General features: G+C 41.6%; 1 protein-coding gene across 1 annotated transcript in view; it reads right to left on the bottom strand.

Annotated features, from left to right (window-relative positions):
- The window catches only part of CCDC146 (coiled-coil domain containing 146), a 93,369-nt gene that overhangs the window by 37,591 nt on the left and 41,008 nt on the right, over positions 1–14,770 (bottom strand). Inside the window, exon 2 of the mRNA XM_046021058.1 lies at positions 1,496–1,578. Within this exon, the coding sequence (XP_045877014.1) occupies positions 1,496–1,578 (83 nt within the window). The remainder of the gene's footprint in view (positions 1–1,495; positions 1,579–14,770) is intronic.

Raw genomic sequence — 14,770 nt, forward strand, 5'->3', positions numbered from 1 at the left:
CAGGAATGGGAGAGGGTGGTGGGTGTTCGTAATGATGAGAGGGAACTAAAGGGGTCAAGAGGAGGTAAGATGTGGGTAGCAGAAGGGAAGTAAGGGTTTTGCAACACAACCTTGAAGTAGGAAGAAACAACGCCGTAGCCTTGGTCCTACACTGTTGTCCGTCATTGGGGCCTAGGGAACTGAACTGTGGGCCAGGGAAGGAGAAAGCCAAAATCAGCACCCCACAAAGCATGCCCTGAGAACTGCATGGGTCCCTCTCCCCCATTTATTTTGAAAAAGCTTACCCCAGCCTTCCCATCTAAATCTTCCAAGTTCCTGAGTCTTGAGAACAATGTGTACACACTGGCAGTAAGGGCCAGTTGTGGGAAATGGAGTCTCCATGAGGGATGGGGGTGAGGAGTTAGCTGGAGGCTGGCATCGAGGAGGAGGAGGAAGAGGAGCCAGAGCTGGATTGTTGTCAGGAACGCGGGTGGAGCTGAGTAAGTAGGTGGTGGAGTGAGAAAGAAGTGCTTGTAGGAATGCAGCCCTGCTCTCCTCCTGGTGCTTCATTCTTCCCTCAGGCTGAGTGAAGACATCACACAAGGTTATGAGGCAGGAGGTTGTGGGGAAAATGAAGAAGGAGGCTGGGAATAGTAAGAAGTAGCAGCAGAACTCATTTCCCTTCTTTCTTCATTCTCCTTCTCCCTGATTCCCAGTGGTTCATGGCAGGTGCTTAGAAAACTTTGTGGAATTATCCTGGGGAAGCCTATTCTCACCTGCTGCTGACTGTGATGAGGCTAAGGGGAGTAGACTAGGGTAGGTGGAAGGGGTGAGAAGACCAGCATCTCAGCAGATGTAAGCTGGGGTTGTGCTCAAACCTATACCTCTGAGTGGTAGAGAGAGATGGGAAGAGAGAATCCTACAAGAGTGTCCTGTAGCAGATCATGTCCGTGTCACACCAAATCCCACTCCCCACCTAGCCCACTCTGGGGGTCATTTGTAACTTTGGTGGACAGTTACCATACACACTGACAGCACCTGTGTTCCTCTGCCTGAGAGTTTTCTCTGGACACAGGAACTTGCTTGGCTTCTCGGGGCATTGCTAGAAGTGCCAGGAGCTCACCTCCCTAGGAACAATCGTTAATCAACAAGGGATGGAAAAATAATGGGCAAATAGCCCAGTTTCTTCACCTTTTGGTGGGAGAGTTCAGAGGTGTGTTCCACACCCTCAGAGAGTCCTCAGTGAGATAGTCGGCCCCAGGACAAACCTACAGGGAAGCACACTCCTGGCTAAATTCCTCCCTTCCCCATCTCACTTCCCCATCCTCCCCTGAAAATTTCCGGTATCACTTCTCAAACCAGTTGAACTCAAACCTTAGCCTTGAGGCCTGCTTTTGGGTGAATAAAAAATAAGATCCCATCTCTCTCACACACACACACACACACACACACACACACACACACACACACACAGCAAATATGGTAAAAGATGTCTCCACATGAATGAATAACCTACCTTACCACAGTGTCATGCAGTAAGGTGTACTTGGCTTTTAACTCTGCCATTCTGGTTGCAGGAAGTTTTCCCATACTGTGTAACTAACAAAGAGAATACAAGATCACTGTTAGCCATCACCCTTCTTGTGCTTAAAGCAGAGACAAAATGGATATAGGGATATCTTATAAAATCTTCCCATCCAACATTAGAGAGGAAACAAACTAAGCAATATGGTGCATTGCAAAGATGCTGGGTGTTTGGAGAAAATGGTTCTATTCTGCCTCTTGTAATCTCTATGTTCCTGATCAAGACTCTTACCTCTCTAGACTATGATTTCTTCATCTGTAAATTGAGGAAGGAATTGAGCTAAATTCTTCCAATTCTAAAAAACTTACTTCTAGATTTAGCAAGCAGCCTGAATAGTATAGATGACTAGAATGGCTGTCTGTAAGTTAAAAGAACTAATAATTACCAAGCAACGGTTAACGGGCAACTGTTGTACATCAAGTATTTCTTTGTCAGAAAGGTTTTGTGAAGTAGGGATTATGTCCATTTTAAACTAAAGTTAAGAAAGTTAAGTGATTTGTTTCAAAGTTACAGAGCTGGTTAAAGGCAGTATCAGAATGTAAACCCAGATGGTCCAGCTCCAAAAATCCATGATTTTTCCCCTGTCCCACAGTCTCTCTGCCTCTACAACCAAAGAAGCATGTAAGTTTATCTGGTACATAAAGTGATACTATTTTTTCCTTTTTCATTTCTGGTAAAAGAATGTTTGATTTGCTCTCTGAGTAACAGGATAAATAGTAATAGACATCGGAGTACAACATGAAATGCCAACATTTTACTATAATGCAATGAGCATTTGTGTTAGGTTTGACTTTAAGTGAACTGCTACTGACATAGTATCAAAAAATGGAACTAAAGAAAAGACTTGTGTTTATCAATGCCACATTTGTTGTTCTTACCTCCAAAACATTTCTTGAGTCTCTCTGTTTTCATCTTCTTTCCCTGGCCCCACTCGTCCAAGTCCCATCCCATCTCAGCTAGACTACTGCAAAACTTCCCACTGTCCCCCTCCCCATCCCTGCATCCACTCAGGCCCCCATCTGTCTACATTCCAGGGAGATTTTTTGAAAAATCAAACAAGGTTTTGCTATGCTGAATTTTCAAGACTCAAGTGAAACAGAATTCAAGACCCTGGAGATGACCCCTGAGGTCCTGTATGACCCTGCTACCTCCCAGTCTCCTTTCAAAACCCACTCCTCAAGCTCTTAGTGCTCCAGCCACACTGGTTTCCTTTTATTTCTGTAAATGCATGAATCTCTGTCCTTGCCCTGGGCCTCCGTGTTGGCCATTCCTCACTTTTCTCTGACTCCAATTCTTTCTTCATAACTCAGTTTCTTTTTCTTTTCCTTTTAAGATCTTATTTATTTATCTGATAGAGGGAGCATACACACAAGTAGGTAGAATGGCAGGCAGAGGGAGGGAGAAGCAGGCTCCTCGCTGAGCAGAGAGCCCCATGCGGCTTGAAGCCAGGGCCCTGGGATCGTAACCTGAGCCAAAGGCAGATGCTTAACTGACTGAGCCACGCAGGTGCCCCCAAACCTCAGTTTCAATATCAATCCACATCAGGCCTTTTCTGACTTCTAAATTAAGATAGATACCCCCACACACCACTGACCCCAAAAGAGTGGTGTACTTCATAACGTATAACATATTACAATCTGTAGTAATAAATGTATATAAGTGACTCCCCAACCACCTGTATAAGCACTGTGAGGAAAGTGCCTGAGTCACCTGTTCTTCATGGTGTCCTCAGCCAGTAGAGACCCAGGACAGTGCAGCTACTTGGCAAGCACGTGCCCTGCAAGCAAACTGATGAGAAGGAAGGTTGGCGTCTTCACAGTGGGCTTTCATGTCTCTCTACCCAAATCAGGGTAGAAAAAACATTGTAATATGCACTGTGGAACCTTCTCTCTTTCGTGAACGTATTTGAGGTCTTCTGCAAGGGACTTACCAGATATGGGGTCCCATCCTCACAACCCTGATTTTCTATATACGGGAGACGTACGGTAAACAAGATTTTTCTTTTTTAGTTATTTGCATTCTGGTCAGTTAACATACAGTGTAATATTAATTTCAGGTGTGCAATTTAGAGATTCAACACATACAACACCCAGCGCTCATCACAGCAAGTGCCCCCTGCCCTCCTTAACCCCTGTCACCTATTTCACCCATCCCCCCACCCATCTCCCCTCTGGTGACCACCAGTTGTTCTCTGTACTGAAAACTCTATTTCTTAGCTGTCCTCTCTCTTCCCACCCCACCCTCCAAGATCATTTGTTTTTCTTAAATTCCACATGCCAGTGAAAGTATATCGTATCTGTCTGTTTCTGACCAGCTTTTTTCGCTTAGCATAATGCTCTCTAGTTCCATTCATGTCATGACAAATGGCAAGATTTCATTCTTTTTTATGGTTGGGGAATATTCCATTGTATATACCCACTGCATCTTTATCCATTCACAAGTTGGTAGACATTTGGGCTCCTTCCATAATTGGGCTGTTGTTGATAGTGCTGCTATAAGCATCAGGATGCATGTATCCCTTTGAATTAGCCATTTTGTATTCTTTGGGTAAATACCTAGTAGTGCAGTTGCTGGATCTTGGGTTAGTTCTATTTTTAACTTTCTGAGGAGCCTCCCCACTGGGTAAAAAAGATTTTTAAGCCCTTTGAGGAGGTTCTACTTCTCCCTATATCAAATATTTTGAAATGTATTAATATGCCACCTTACATATAATTCACATGTAATTTCTTAAGCGCTGAGCTGCTATTGGTAGGTTGACCTCATGGTACATTTATAGATATTTCATAAAACACATTAATTTTGTTTCTTCAGTTTTCTTTCTGCATTTTTGAGTTAATATGTAATTTACTTCAGATTGCAAACATTTTCACTAGTTCCTAAAATCGGTGTAAGACATCAGCACTGTGCCTTTAAGGCCTAATATGTTAAAAAAAAAAAAAAAAAAAAAGCTTTGCATATGGGCCCTCTTAAAGGAGAAAAATTACTGGGAAAAAATTATGAAAATGTAAGGGTGAGAATATGTGTTTGTATGTGTGTGCATGTAATATGAAGACCATGTGGGTACCAGCCTCATAATTAGGCAACAAGTAAACTACTCTAGGTATACCACTGGATAAGGTAATTATGGACTCTTATGTTTAAAAACATATATTGTATTTATAATTTTGTTTTCAAGCTGAAATGACATTACCTCTCACCCACTGCCCTGCATGATGGAAGCAGAAGCAAATGTGACCTAGGTCCTCCCCTCAGGTAGCTCACTGTTTGAGAAGAGAGACACGAAAGAAAGTACAGAACACTCACTCTCCACTCAGTAGTTTTATTGTGAGTAAATAACCATATTTGGTAGTATGCCATTACTTTCTCTATATTGTAAATGAAAGCAGATGAGTAAGATTATAAATTATAGACCACTTCCAGGGGGTGGAACTTCCAGAATGGTCATTTGAAGAGCTTGATGAATCCTCTCCCTCAAAGAAACATTGACTCAACTCATCAAAAGTAACTAACACAACCATTTAATGGACCTAAAGACAGGTAAAATATTGAGATGTATCTATTTAACAAAATCCAAAACTCAGTAAGAACAGAGGCCAACTGTGGCATTTGAACCAGGAACTGCACGCATTATCCCAGCCCCATGTGTGGAAGAGCTATTCTGGGCAGCCTTAGCAGTCAGTGAAGAGCTCATCTGGCCCACCTTCCTATTTATTGCTAAATAAATATTGCTAAATAAAGACCTCTTCAGGTGGGTGGGGCAAAGTTCAAAATAAAAACAAGAAGAAAATATCTACACAGAGACATCAGAGGCTGCACACTGTGGGGGAGACACATTTCACAGAATTACTCTAGCCAAGTCACTAAACAAATAAATGAACAACGGTAACACAAACCCAACAGCAACAACAAGAAGCCTTGGGAGAATCAGAAACCAGAATTGTTAACAATATATTATCTAAAATGACCAGTTATCAACAAAGCAATTATGAGTCCTTCAAAGAAATAGGGGGGAAAAGGGCAAAAACTCTTTTGGGAGGGGTGCAGATGTTGGAATTATTGAGGACTTCAAAGCAGCTATTATATATATGTCCAAATAATGAAAGGAAACCACATTTAAAGAATTAAAGGAGAATATGATGGCAATTCATCTAATAGTGAATATTGATAAGGTATTGATCTAAAAGGCTAAGAACTAAGATGATAAAGTTATGTTCTTTGGGTCAAAAGAATGTATGATTTTTATATTTTTATGTTTGCTTATCTGTATTTTCTAATTTTCTCCAAACCATGTATTGCTTTTAATAATAAAAGGCTATTAAAATATGCTTGAAAATTATTGCTGTAAACAGTAGGGATTCAGAGCAGAATTTCAAACTGGAGAGGGCCGCTTTCAGATCCTACTGGCAGATACAACCAGATTCTGGCTCAGACTTAATGAAAACTCAGTTGTACTAAGTTGAATCTTTTCTAAAATACCGGTTATTTGCAACCCAATGGCAGGTGGGCCACGGGTACATGTTGGCAGGTTTTATGACTACAGAAAAAGCAGGAAGGCAAGAGAGACTTCCTTTCCTATTTATTGTTTCTGTCACCCCTGTAGCCAAACTGCCTTTAATGCCTACAAACCTATGAAGAATGCTGATGGGGCAAAACATCTGATATACCTTTACAGTTTCTACATAAATTGAAAAAAATTAAGTCATTGATGTTTAGAAAGAAGATTGATAAGCTATCTTTTATTTGGTCTACTCTTCTAAAAACAAGTCTGTCTTTAAAAGATCAGGGGGTCCCTGGGTGGTTCAGTAAGTTAAGCGTCTGCCTTTGGCTCACGTCATGATCCCAGGGTCCCGGGACTGAGCCCCGCATCGGGCTCCCTGCTCAGCGGGAAGCCTGCTTCTCCCTCTCCCTCTGCCTGCTGCTCCCCCTGCTTGTGTGCTCTCTCAGTCAAATAAATAGATAAAATCTTTTTTAAAAAGAAAAGAAAAAGATCAAACTGTGAAGAATGGATTCTAGCCTTCTTAAAAATAAAATTCATAATCTGGATGTAATACAGATCTAACAGTGACTCTTCTGTGAAACTGTAAAATGTCTCCATAAGCGAGTCTACCTCTGGTTGGGAACTTCAGACTCAATTCTAGAGGATGAAATGCTTCACTTAACAACATGAACACGGAAAAAATGGTTGTTTTCACACTGCATGATACAAATGGGCACAGAAACCAAGCTTGTCATGTTTTAAAAATGCGGGATCTAAGGCATAGAGCATAAGACCCAACTGAAATTGTCAAAGAGTATACATAAGGAAAGGTTAGAAATAATGTCATGAAATTCATAAATATGATTTCACTGAATTGCCTTGGTGGTAACTTAGACTGGAAGGAAATATTTACTCTAGAGCTGAAAGTTTAACAAAGGTTCATGATTCATGGGCAATGTGTAATGATATGGAAAAAATTTCAAACATGGAAATTCTAGGACATTCCAAGGGAAGTAAGAACTTTCACCAAGTGAACTTAATGTGGAAGGGGGTCAGCATGAGGAAACAATTAGGTGTTTGTGTGGGTGTGTGCAGGGAACCACAATGACCGTGGTTATTAACCTATTTGATTCTTGTTGCCTCTTTGAGACTACCTACTAGTTTGGTCTTATCCTGATTAATGGCTGCCTTTGGGGGCCAAAACTTGAAAGCATAAACTTGAAAGCATAAACCCTTGCCATCCTTGTCTCCTACACACACTCTCCCTTTCTCTGCTAGAAATAAACAACATGGCCAGTTGAAACAGTTTCCAAATGCAACTGAGCTCTCAGCAATGCTTTGTCACTCACTGTTGTTTGACTTTTCCCCTTGGTTGTTACACTAAGCTTTAGCTTTCCCATATTCCTAACTCATTCACCAAACAAAATTCAATCACCTGAACTCATCCTCTACATCAACGGACCTATTTATCTGCAGTCACGCCTACTCTTAACTTCTTTTCCGAAATCTCAAAAATGAAGTCTTCCTTTCCTCTTGGTTAGGGCAAACCTATCCACCTGTGTTTTCAAATATATTCTCTCCTAGCTTGTCCTAGATATTAAAGCAACGGCTATACCTTTCTTTCCTTTATAATCTCTATTTCTCCGTCTTAATTGGCTCAGCCTAATATTGTAGTCAAGTACATCACAAGTGGACTTCGATTTGCATTCCACCTCTACTACTTTTTTTTTTCAAATTCCAGTGTAATTAGTGTACAATGTTACATTAGTCTCAGGTGTACAGTATAGTGACTCAGCAATCCTATACATTACTCACTGCTCATCATGATAAGTGTACTCTTAATCCCCTTCACCTATTTCCCCCATCTCTCCACCCACCTCCCTTCTGGTAACCACCAGTTTTCTATATTTGAGTCTGTTTTTTCGTTTGTCTCTTTTTTCTTTATTTCATCCAGCTCTACTACTAATTCACTTTGTAACTTGGAGTCATATTTAATCAATCTGTGCCTCAGTTTCATCAGCTGTAAAAGACAAAAGTCAACCCAACTTCATAAGTCTGTAGTGAAAACTAAATGAATAATTATATGTAAGGTTTTGGTATAGTGTCAAGTACACAAATAAGAGCTTAATCAACGGCAGGTATTTTATTATTATCACCATTGACCTTATCCTTAATCTACAAATTTGCTCAAGTCTTTCTCATTTAAAAAAACAAGCAAATAAACAAAATCCACCTTGGGTGCTATGCTCCTATCTCTGTCTCCTTCACTCTCAGTTCAGCTTTTCTCAAAGAAGTCATCTCGGCTCTGTATCTCCACTCTCTTACCTTCCGGTCCCTCACCAGTTCATAGTCATTGGCCTGTTAGCACTTGACCAAACTGATTAATTCACAGATGACTTTCTCATTTCTCTGACTGATTTTGAGATTTTTCTCTTAACCCCTGTCTTCCAGTAATTTGTGTATGATTTATCTGGATATGGTTTGCTTCGGCCTGAGATCTGTCCACAATGTTGAGTCTGTGAGTTCATAGTTTTCATCACATTTAGAAAAATTTCAGATGTTGGTTTTTCAAATATTTTTTCTGTCCCCCTCTCCTCTCCTTCTGCAACTAATTATTCATATGTTTGGCCACTTGATGTCCACAGATCACTGCTTTTCTCTTAATTTTTATTTTACACTCCTTTTTCTTTGTTTCATTTTGAATAGTATCTATCGTTACATCTTTTTTTTTTCCATTTTATTTATTTTTTCAGCGTAACAGTATTCATTCTTTTTGCACAACACCCAGTGCTCCATGCAAAACGTGCCCTCCCCATTACCCACTCTATCGTTACATCTTAAAAATCCACTAATCTCCTTTTCTTTATAGTGTTTAATCTACTGTTAATCCCATCCAGTGAATTTTTTTTATCTCGGATCCTGGATTTTCATCTTTGGAAGTTTGATTTGAACCTTTTTACAGCTTTCTCTTTTCTCATTATGTTTATGCTTCCTTCCACCTTTTTTCCAACATTCAAAATCTCTGTATCTGTTCTGATGTCCTTGTCTTATTAATTCTATTTCTGTTCCACTTCATTGTTTGATTCTTCTCCTCATTATAGGTCATATTTTCCTGCTTCTTTGCATGCCAGACATTGTCAATTTTATACTATTGGGAGATAGATTTTTTTAAATATTCCTTTAAATATTTTGGGACATTGTGAGTCATAGTTAAGTTACTTGGAAACAGTTTGATCCTTCCAAGGCTTTGCTTGTGATTTTTGTTAAGGAAGTCCAGAATGATCTTTTGTCTAGGGCTAATTTGGCAGCACTACTGAGTCAATACCTTTGTACTCAGCGCCCACACATTAGGAGGTCTTTGTATTCTGATTGGTGGCAACGTGAACTGTTAGCTCTGTGTGAGTTTCAGGTGTGGTTCCACCCCTTCCTCTCTGGGAGTCCTGTCTCCAGCCTCAGCAGTATCCTAACAAGCATGCACGGATCAGGATTCCTCTGCAGATCTCTGGAGCTTCTGCCCTCTGACACTCTTCCCTCTCCTCACCTATCTATTTTAGCCAACTTGGCCTCCCTGAATCCCCAGACATGTCACCACAAATCAGCAAGACCACCTGCGTCTATTTGGGTTCCCCTCCCTATGCTATCCCTTGGAAACTCTGAGTTGTACGATGGCACAATTATAGATCTCCATTCACCATATACCCCCAGAGATTACTGTCCTGTGCAGTCTATTGTCCAAAGTCTGAAAACTACTGTTTCATCTAATTTGATTTTAGTCGTTTAAGGTAGGAGGATGTATCTGGGTCCTGTTACTTCATCTTAGTTGGAAGTGGAGTCCCAGTGACTTCTTAATTATTATATTCAAATGACATTTCTCTCTCCTTAGGTTACTTGATAATTTTGTAACATTTATTACTATTGACCTATTATAGTTCATCATTCCTGGTACTCTCTCCTTTTCCAGGTCCTGTAATACATAGTCTCATAATTGTCTCTCTTACTTTTCTGTTTTCTTCTCTGGTCCTCCCTTTAAAAACTGGTGCCATCCAGGATTTGGTCCTTATCTTTTCCCTTTTTATATTATTTACTTTCCCCAGGGCCTCTTATTCATTCCCAGAGTCTAAGATACCCCCAACAGAGGGGTCTGCAGGCTGTTGGAACAGCTAGAAATATTTTTGGTCAAGGAACTTCTAAGACTATGGGAGTTAGGGTTAGAGAGTAATAAACATTTTTGTCCAACACCTGGAATACATGAAATTGTTTACTTAATATAGTATCAGTGTTCAGGTATTGTGATCATTTTTTTAGACAGAAACTTCTCATGTGGCATTTTATCTTTTAATAAACAAAATATGTAATTCTTTATGGAGCATGTGCAAGAGATAACTAACCACTTACCCCAACTTCAAGTCTTGTCTCCTTTGAATATGTCCCTCTATGCTGCCAGCAAAACACAATTTTCACCTTGTTTAAGTAAGCCCTTTAAAGGCTCCCATCATCTTCAGGAATAACTCTAGGTCCCTTAACATGGGCTTTCATTATCTGGCAGCTACCACCCTCTCCAAACAGGTCTCCTCCCTTTCTAAACCTCCTATAACCATTTCAGTTCTGTGTCATGGCCTGCGCTGGGCAGAATGATGCTCTTCCCTTTGACCACAAAGATGTCACATCTTAATCCCCTGTGGCATACCTAGTGATATTTTACTTTACATGGCAGAAGGGACTTTGCTGATGTGATTAAGAGTGTGGACCCTGAGATGCAGAGATCATTGTGGATTACCTGACTGACCCAGTCATAGGAGTACTTAAAGCAGAGGACCTTTCCTGGCCAAGTTAGAGAGATGAAACAGAAGAAGGAGAAAAGATTGCAAGTGTGAGAAGGACTTGGCCTACTGGAGGAAGGGGTCATGGGACAAGGAATGTGTGTAGCCTCTAGAAGCTGGAAGAGGAAAAGAACCAGATACTCTGGTAGAGCCTCCAGAAAAGAATGCAGTCCTGTCTACACTTTGATTTTCACTCATTGAGAACCCTGTTGGACTTCCAACCTACAGTATTATAAGATCATAAATTTTTGCTGTTTAAGCCACCAAATTTGTGGTAATTGCTTAGGAGAGCCGTAGAGAATGAGACAGTTCCCAACCCTACCATGCCTTCCCCGATCTTCAATTTCTTTTCTCTCTTGTCTGCTTGGAGAACTCTTATTCGTCCTTTAAAACATCTCAGTAGTCATCACCTGATACCTCCAGGCAGAATCACTACTTTTTCTCTATTTTTAGGTGCATCTATTATGGTACACATTGTACACTATTATCAAAATATGTTTAAATATGTTTCTCCCTCTAGGTTGTGTATTCTTTGGTGATGGAAACACTACCTTACTCATCTTTTTTTCCCCTTTTTAAAAATTTATTTATTTATTTATAAACATGTAATGTATTATTAGCCCCAGGGGTACAGGTCTGTGAATCGCCAGGTTTACACACTTCACAGCACTCACCATAGCACATACCCTCCCCAATGTCCATAACCCCACCATCCTCTCCCGACCCCCTCCCCCCAGCAACCCTCAGTTTGTTTTGTGAGATTAAGAGTCTCTTATGTTTTGTCTCCCCCCCATCCCATCTTGTTTCATTTATTCTTTTCCTACCCCCTAAACACCCCACGTTGCATCTCCACTTCCTCATATCAGGGAGATCATATGATAGTTGTCTTTCTCTGATTGACTTACTTTACTAAGCATAATACCCTCTAGTTCCATCCACCCAAGTGGCAGGATTTCATTTCTTTTGATGGCTACATAGTATTCCATTGTGTATATATATATATATACCACATCTTCTTTATCCATTCATCTGTTGATGGACATCTAGGTTCTTTCCATAGTTTGGCTATTGTGGACATTGCTGCTATAAACATTTGGGTGCATGTGCCCCTTTGGATCACTACATTTGTATCTTTAGGGTAAATACCCAGTAGTGCTGGGTCATAGGGTAGCTCCATTTTCAACTTTTTGAGGACCCTCCATGCTGTTTTCCAGAGTGGTTGCACCAGCTTGCATTCCCACCAACAGTGTAGGAGTGTTCCCCTTTTTCCACATCCTCGCCAGCATCTGTCATTTCCTGACTGGTTAATTTTAGCCATTCTGATTGGTATGAGGTGGTATCTCATTGTGGTTTTGATTTGTATTTCCCTGATGCCAAACGATGTGGAGCATTTTTTCATGTGTCTGTTGGCCATCTGGATGTCTTCTTTGCAGAAATGTCTGTTCATGTCCTCTGCCCATTTCTTGATTGGATTATTTGTTCTTTGGGTGTTGAGTTTGCTAAGCTCTTTATAGATTTTGGATACTAGCCCTTTACCTGATATGGCGTTTGCAAATATCCTCTCTGATTCTGTCAGTTGTCTTTTGGTTTTGTTAACTCTTTCCTTTGCTGTGCAAAAGCTTTTGATCCTGATGAAATCCCAGTAGTTCATTTTTGCCCTTGCTTCCCTTGCCTTTGGCAGTGTTCCTAGGAAGAAGTTGCTGCAGCTGCCTTACTCATCTTTGAGCCTCAGCACATGGCTTGGTATCTCGTAAGGGCTCGATAATGTTTGCTAACCTGTTCCTGATCTAAGCTTATCTTAAAACAAATGATACAGTTGGAAAAACTCTTGTTAATTCACTTACTTGTCAGAGAAGGTGGGTATAAAAGAGGAATTAGGGCAAGATAACTTGGCCTGAAGATAGACTCAAAAGAGCAGAGAATGTGATGTACAAAACCAGCTCCCTCACCCACAGCTTGTCTTCTCCCTTCTGTGTGGTCAGCAAGGTGCATAGGTTGAGCAGAGAGGGCTGGGACTGTTCCTCCACAGCTGTCTTATCCCTCCTCTGGTGGCCCACCCCAGGAAATCAAGGGAGAGGCTCCAAGGGGCAAACAGGACCTCCAAGAGTTAAGGTATCAAGTGCAGTGGACATTGTGGATGAGTAATGTGATTGCTTATCTCTGTAAGACTTCAAAGTTAAGTTATACTAATTTTAAGATAAGATGCGCAGCCAAATAAATAAAAAGCATGCCTCAGCATGTACATGCTAGAGGGTAGCATTCCTTTAAAACACTCAGATTTGTCCCACTGAAGTTGCAATTGCTTGGAACTTTATCAATCATTTGTCCCTCATTTAAAATTTTGTCCCTTTCCTTCCAAACAAAGATCACGAGGAGAAATAGTAGCAGGTTGGAGCGGCAGTAAGCCTGGGAGGCAGGAAATGAGCCAGATTGAAACCCACATGCCACTTCAAGAGCTTCAGAGGATGGACCAATGACAAAGAGCAAAGAACTTAACAGTGTAAGATTTTATAGGTGAGATAAACATGACACCAGGCGAGGTAGGCACAAGGCAAGATTTATTAAAGGCACTCTCCGGTGAAGTTTCAGGGCTCAGGAGAAGGGGAGACAGGAAAATTGCGCCGGGAGAAGGTGGGCACCCTCGGGCGCGAGGTTCCGAGACTCTGGAAAGCGGAAAGCGGAGTTGGAGTCGGGGAAGTGCCCTGGGAGGAAGTTGCGGGGGTGGGGTTCTTTTATGGGGCCAAGGCAGGGCATGGGCTCACATCCATATATGGTAGGGTATTTGGTGAACGGAAGGTATCAGGTGGGGATCCTGATACTTCTGTTTCCTGCATAAGTATCAGATTACCTATGGAGACATGACCTGGGCATACATCCTTTTGGCAGGAGAGTCAAGGGTTAAGGAAAGGGGGGTGGGGAGGGGGCTGGAAGATGGTGGTCCGGGAGTCATTTCTATTGTTCCTCCTGTACTCCTGGAGCCACCGACCCAACAAATAGAGCCAAAGACACAAGGGGGAGTCACATAAGGATCGGAACAGAATCAGAGTCAGGAAACAGAGCCAGGTTAAAACTAGTGAATGACTAACATCACAAAATAGGAGCCAGAAGAGTAGGGATCAGGGGCAGGGGTGGCATGGCCCCCGGAAAGCATTATGTTGCCAGTGGACTCCGACCAATCAGCTTTCAGTCTTTCACATGCAGAGTTCCACCTTGAGTATACCTTTAATGATCTTGAGTGGGTTTAGGCAGTGAGAACTCTAAAAAGTCAGGGTCCTTAAAGGCCAGGACAATTCTCACGTAAGGATTGTAAATGTATGAAGGTCATGTTCACAGCTGACCATTGTTCATCTCACTTCATAGTTCACAGACCAAAGCCCCTGCTCTGACCCTGTCCTCTGGGGGCTGGCTCCCTGGACCCGGCTGATCTCTGCTGCTGAGCAGGTGTGGGCACCCACCATCAGGTCTCCTCTGGTGTGTCCACAGCACTGCCCCTCCCAGCTGGCTGCCAGCCAGGGACCCTCAGCTCTGGGCCAGGAGGTGATAGGAAAGGGATATAACTTCTCCCCACAATAAAGAAACTTAGGACTTCCGGAGTCCACCTTCCTGTTTTGAAGATGCTTCTACCCACAGGGCTCTTGCCAGTATTTACAGCAGCGCCCTCCACTTCCCCTTCTGGCAGGCAGATTGTGAGGGACAATAAAGTCTTTCACTGCTGATTGCAGAAGTGTTCTTTAAAAAAGAACAAAAACCCAAAGTTGCAGCTTGAATTTCCCCATTGATACCATAAAATGGAAACTTGGGAGCAGAATATGGGGATGTTTGAGCTCCACTCTTGCTTTTTGCTTTTTTTTTTTTTTCAAGAACATTTTTTACTTGATCATTACTTCAGAATATATGGTTCTAAAAGCT

Source organism: Meles meles, chromosome 10 (genome assembly GCF_922984935.1).
Source record: "Meles meles chromosome 10, mMelMel3.1 paternal haplotype, whole genome shotgun sequence".
NCBI lineage: Eukaryota > Metazoa > Chordata > Mammalia > Carnivora > Mustelidae > Meles > Meles meles.